Raw genomic sequence first — 6,612 nt, forward strand, 5'->3', positions numbered from 1 at the left:
CTTCTTGAATACACACTCAAATGCCACAAACTAACTTCAAAGCTCATGAACACTCAAAGGGGGTGAACTAGGGTCAGATGGGACGTAATGAACTGTGGAGGCTGATGAGGGCACCTTTTTTGCAAAAAATCTAAACTTTAAGGACCAAAGAGGAAAATACATGGAATCGAATGTTGTAACGCCCATGTTTCTGGGCTAAGCATTAAACATGATGTAATAGTCTAGGTCAACTATTGTAACGTGTTTTGAAGTAATAAGAATGAATTATGTGAATTTATGTACCTTAGATTTAATTTTGATTTTATAATAAATTAAGGATAAAAATAAGCATCAAAAGTAAAATGTTAGATAAACCCGATATCTATGAAGAAAGTTGTAGTGGTCGTAACAAGGATTCCGGATATATAAAGAACGACGAAATCCGAGTTATAACGAAGAAGTTATGACATGTCGAAGTTTCGCGACAGAACCGACATGCCGTTGTGCGACGTAAAAAGTGAGTTTTCGATAAAGTCGTAGTATACGTTAAACCGAGAGCGTGCATAAAGTAATGTACAAATATGACTTAGGGTTAAACTGAGAGCGTGCATAAAGTAAAGTTGTAGTATACTTTATAGCCTTAGCGATCTAAATTAAAGTCGTAGTATACGTTAAACCGAGAGCGTGCATAAAGTAATGTACAAATATGACTTCGTATGAGGAAGTTTTGAATTTTCTAAGATTTGGCATAGCAGTATGCAGCCCGAAATTCGAATTATAGATCAAACGATTTTTAGCCCACACAACCTAAACGAGAATCGAAGATCTTGTCGATAGTAGTTCAACAGTAAAAAGACAGACAAAAAACGGACACCACATGAAGAAATTATGAATTTTTAACGGATTTTTCCTGTCCCGGCCTGTTAAAAATATAACTTTAAAAATAAAGTCAAAATTAGCCGACGGAGTCAAAACGAAATTCGTAGACCACGGTCTCACCTACGCGTGGATATAAAGAACGTTGAAAACGAAGCCCGTATGCAAAAGTTATAAATTTTTTAAGTTTGAAAAATAAAATTTGTGGGAGTACGCCAACGTACTCGTGTACATGGTTCAAAGTCGGCCACGTCCCCCTACTCCTTTGCATGGTGGAGGCGTGTATGTAGCTTGCATGCCTCCGAAGCTCTGAATCCGATCAGGTGCTACGTTTTCCCTTACGCCCAGCGTACGAGAGAACGCCCAGCGAAGAGCTGAACAAAGTAGTATGCCCTGCGTACAAAAAGCTATGCCCAACGTAACAAGGGGCTTCGGCCACCTACAAAAGGGCTGCGAGGCTGCCCAAATTATTTTGCAAAATTTTTCATCCTTTCACCTTATACTCTCTTTTAAGCTACACTAAACCCCCCAAACCTAGGGTACCATCCTAGCACCAGAAAAAAGCCCCGGAGAGCCCGAAGTCTCCGAAAAAAAAGAGTTTTTCGAGTCGAAAATTTGCCCGCGTAAAGTCTGGTTTTTTAGCAAACCTCCCGGTTTCATCAAAAAAATATTATTTTAAGGAACGAAGTGTTGTCCAATCACCATCTTATCAAGTGAGTGTATAGTCACTTTCATCTTACACATATATGAAGTATTTTATATAAAATACGTTCTATGTGTAGTGTATATTTATATTGTCTGTTTATTTGAGATGGATGTTGAATGAATGTTTTATACATGTCTATAATGATTTAAACTGTATATTTATTTTTTATCTTCAAATATATTGGGTAAAACATGGGTAGATGAAATAGTTGATGTGTGATGAAATAAAAATGATGAGATGCCTCAAAGTTGTTGATGTTCCATTCATCTAGCAGAGTATTGATGACGACCATATACCTTTCTAGACAGTCCAGTGGAACGCTAGCAGGCTCGCAACCTATAGGTGTTTGTGAACGATGTGTTCACCGGTGTATTTCATCCCCTCATGGTTGCCTTACGGACATATATGGCTGAGGAATCCCCTTAGCAGTATTGTCCATCCGATCATGATCCTTCAGCTAGGTCCCTTATGATAAGTGTTTAGGGACGTAAAGTCAGGATAATGGGAATAGGTAATTAGGGTTATTGTTGGTTGATGAAATTAATAAATTTATTGTTGGTTGATGAAATTAATAAATTTATTTATTGTGGGTTGAAAACCCTATATGCTCACCAGACTCGCAAGCCTGACCCACTCAGCTTTCCGTATTACAGGTAGTGGAAGAAGAGCATAGTTGGATGATGATGAGGGATTTTGGATTATAGGCCAGTTGATGTAAATAAATGTTGTAAGGCCTATATTGTACTGTTTATGATTTTGGTCTATATCGATGTTGACACCCCGAGTTTTGTAATGAAATGAAAAATACATTTCTTTAAGAAATGCTTTCATAAATGTTTATCATATTTTGTTTTGGGAACAAATTCCGCATCACTTTTATTTGAAAGATTACTCTGATTTTTTTTTATAAAAGTATAAACAAAATCGGTCTTTTCTGGCTGTGAAAATGGGGATGTCACAGTTGGTATCAGAACATTAGTTTAAGCGAACTAGGAATTTGTAGGATTTCTAGACATAAACTTAAGATGCTAAGCGATGATCGGGAGATGAGTGTCTACCATAATTTAGACATGAGAATTAGTTTATTTTAGGAAAGATGCCTAAAATGCTTTTATGTGCTAAATGTTATATGTTTTCCATATATGCTATTATTTGTGCGGATCTATGGTCTGTTGCCGACCAGATCTGGAAACTTTATATGTTCAAGATTCTAAGCGTATGACTACGATATTAGAACTAGCATGTAACGTTTCAGAGTGATAAGGAGAATTTAAATATCTATCATGAATAAAGATCTAAATTCACCTAATTTGGTGTATAGATCAAATGGCAAGAACTCAAAGTGGAGCTGGAAATGCGAATAGGAATCAGCAACCTCAACTCCAAGTGATTGAGCAGGTGCCGATAGTAGAAGCTGCACCAGAACCAATCACAATGGCTGGAGTACAAGCCATTATTCATGAAATGATGGCTGAACAAAGGGAAGAAATGAGACAACTATTATTGAACAACAGGAGTGAACCTTCAATGCCTTTTGAACAACCTAAACTAAATGATGGACAATCAGAGGAAGGAAATTACAACCGTACTGTCAGTCAAGAGGAACCCATAGTGGCGGAAAGGAATAACCCGGAGAGGGAAATCAACAGAGATGGGCGTATGTATAAGAATTTATTGGGTGCCAGAATGACAAGTATTTCCGGAAGCCCAAAACATGTAGAGATTATGGACTGGATCTCCGAAATGAAGATGGTATTTGAAAGCTGCAACTGTAGCGACAAGCAGAAAACTGTTTTTACGGTCAGACACCTGAAGACCGGAATTTTAAGCTGGTGGAAGCTATTGGTAGACACGGTGCCATGTGAAGAAGCCCTGAAAATGTCTTGGGAAACGTTCTTGGAGCAGTTGAAGATGTAGTACTGCTTAGAGATAGATCTGATAGATCTAAACAATGAATTTCAGAACTTGAAGAAAGGGAAATCAGCATTGATGACTATGCTACTGCGTTTACAAAAAGATGAAGTTATTTCCATACTTAGTGCCAACTGAACTCTCAAAAATTGCGAGGTTACCACACGGACTGCTAGCTGACTTTGGCCCAACGGTTAAGATGACAGCCACTCTAAAGACAACTGTCCGAGCAGCTAAAAATGTGGAGACCCATTTTAAGGAAAAGGGTCAGGAGAGGACAGAGGTTGGTGAGAAAATGAAGTTCGATGGATCTTCGATATCCAACGAGAAAAGTAAATTCTTAAAGTCTGGTTCAAGAGGAAGAAGAGGCGAAGATAAATGGTGTGACAAGTGTAAGAAGAAACATGTTGGGAAATGTGGTGAGGAGGTCACTTGTTTTAAATGTGGAAACCCTGGGCACTATGCCGATGAATGCATCATCAATAAGAAAGTTTTTTATGGGTGCAACGAAGAGAGGCACATATTGAGGCACTGCCCGAAGAAGAAAGAGGCAGCAAGGCCTAATCTCCCACCAAAGCTGAAGGTGAGAATTTTCCAAATGACACTGGAAGCCGCAAAGGATGCAACAGATGTTGCTTAAGGTACCTCTCTTGTAAATGGATTGCCTGCCAATTTATTCTTTGATTCTGGAGCAAATTACTCCTTTATATCACATAAATTTGGTGAAAGACTAGCATTGCCTGTATAAAAACTTGATGATGCCCTAATTGTAGAAGTTGCTAGTGGAAAATTCATACCCGTTAGCAATTGCATTAAGAATATCGTCATCGACTTGAATGGAAACGAATTCCACGAGGAGCTGTTATGCATTGAGTTGAATGGTTTTGACATCGTATTGGGGATGGATTGGCTTAGCACCAATGATGTCGAGATACTATGCAAGAAAAAGATAGTGAGGGTAAACCTACCTGGAAAAGAGTCATTTATGGTGTACGAAGATAAGCGCAGAGTAAATTCTAGAATCCTTTCCCTAATGAATTCCAGAAAATATTTATCTAAGGGATGCACCTCATACTTGACATTCGTGATCAATGCTAAGAAAGAGAAAAAGGATATGCAAAGTATACCAATGGTGTGTGAATATCCGGAAGTCTTTCCCGAAAATCTTCTTGGATTGCCACTGATAGATAAGTAGAGATTCGAATAGACTTGTTACCAGGAACAACGCCGATAGCAAAAGCACCATACCGGTTAGCACCAATGGAGATGAAGGAGCTCATGACGCAACTTCAGGAGTTGTTAGACAATGGTTTCATTAGTCCTAGTTCATCACCCTGGGGAGCTCCAGTGTTATTTGTAAAGAAGAAAGATGGAAGCATGAGAATATGCATAAACTACAGAGAGCCGAATAAGGAAACGATAAAGAACAAGTAGTCGTTGCCAAGGATTGATGACCTATTCGATCAGTTGCTAGCTAGAGCTATTTCTCGAAGATCAATCTTAGGTCAGGTTATCATTAGTTAAAGGTGAGATAGCAGGATATTGAGAACACTATGTTCACAACAAGATACAGACACTATGAGTTCTAGGTTATGTCGTTTGGACTAACCAATGCTCCAGCAGCATTAATGGATTTGATGAATAGGGTTTGTAAAGCATTCCTTGATAAATCCGTGATAGTGTTCATAGATGACCTTTTGATTTATTAATAAAGCAAGCAGGAGCATGACAAGCATCTGCGAGAAGTGTTATAAGTTCTAAAAAAGGAGAAGCTGTATGCAAAGTCCTCCAAATGTGATTTTTGGATTCAAGAAGTCCAATTTTTGGGTCATGTGGTTAACCAAGAGGGGATCATGGTTGACCTAGCTAAGATTGAAGCTATAATAAAATGGGAACAACCAAAACGTCCCACAGAGATCTGAAGTTTTCTAGGATTAGCCGAATATTACCGAAGATTTATCCAAGGCTTTTCTTTGATAGCTGCTCCATTGACAACTTTGACCCATAAAGGAGCTACTTATACTTGGAATGAGAAGCATGAGGAAGCATTCGAGAAGCTAAAGAAGAAGTTATGTGAAGCACCGATTCTTTCTTTACCTGATGGAGTTGAAGAGTTCGTAGTTTATAACGATGCATCTGGAGTTGGGTTAGGTTGTGTTCTGACCCAAAGGGATAAAGTGATAGCATATGCATCGAGACAACTGAAAGAACATGAAAAGAACTACCCTACTCATGATTTGGAGTTGGTAGCGGTAGTATTCTCCCTAAAGATACAGAGGCATTATCTTTATGGCACAAAATGCAAACTTTTCACTAATAATAAGAGTCTTTAGTATCTCTTTAATCAGAAGGAATTGAACATGAGACAACGACGCTAGCTAGAGTTGCTTAAGGATTACGATTGTGAAATAATTTACCACCTTGGTAAAGCAAATGTTGTAGCTGATGCGTTAAGCCAGAAAGTGATCCTTGAAAAGAAAAGGCCAAGGGCATTAAGAATCGAAGTTGTCTCAATGATTGTGGAAAGCATCAAGAAAGCTCAGGAAGAAGCTTTAGAGAAAAATGACCGAAAGGAAGAACATTTGGGCAAAACGTTAGTATTTCATACAAACGGTCAAGGATGGAAGGTATTCCAAGATAGGATTTGGGTACCTCAGACGAGAGGATTAAGAGATATTTTGATGGAAGAAGCTCACAAGACCATGTACTCGATTCATCCATGCAGCACAAAAATGTATAGGGATCTGAAATCCTACTACTGGTGACCAACGATGAAGCTCGATGTTGCAAAGTACGTGGCCGAGTGTGTGACATGTGTAAGGGTTAAGGCACAACATCAGAAACTGTATGGGAGTTTAGAACCTTTACCTGTACGCATGGTTAAATAGGAAGACAACACCATGGATTTTGTGATTAAACTGCCCAGAACTAAGAGCGGTCACGACATGATTTGGGTGGCCGTTGATCGGTTTACTAAAAGTACACAATTCATTGAAGCCAATGAAAAATGGTCTATGGATAAAGTTGCAAAGGCTTACGTGAAGGAGATAGTAAGACTTCACGGTGTTCCTTTGATGATTGATTCAGATCGTGATAGTCGTTTCACGTCAAGGTTTTGGTGAAGTCTACAATAGGAACTG

General features: G+C 38.7%; 1 protein-coding gene across 1 annotated transcript; it reads left to right on the plus strand.

Moving 5' to 3' along the window:
• The first annotated feature begins 3,671 nt into the window (after window positions 1-3,671).
• LOC128126804 (uncharacterized) lies at window positions 3,672-4,112 on the plus strand. The gene has a single exon (XM_052764931.1). It carries the CDS (start codon window positions 3,672-3,674, stop codon window positions 4,110-4,112), a length of 441 nt encoding a protein of 146 aa, XP_052620891.1.
• Window positions 4,113-6,612: the final 2,500 nt, after the last annotated feature.

This window comes from Lactuca sativa, chromosome 6 (assembly GCF_002870075.4).
Source record: "Lactuca sativa cultivar Salinas chromosome 6, Lsat_Salinas_v11, whole genome shotgun sequence".
NCBI classification, from domain to species: domain Eukaryota; kingdom Viridiplantae; phylum Streptophyta; class Magnoliopsida; order Asterales; family Asteraceae; genus Lactuca; species Lactuca sativa.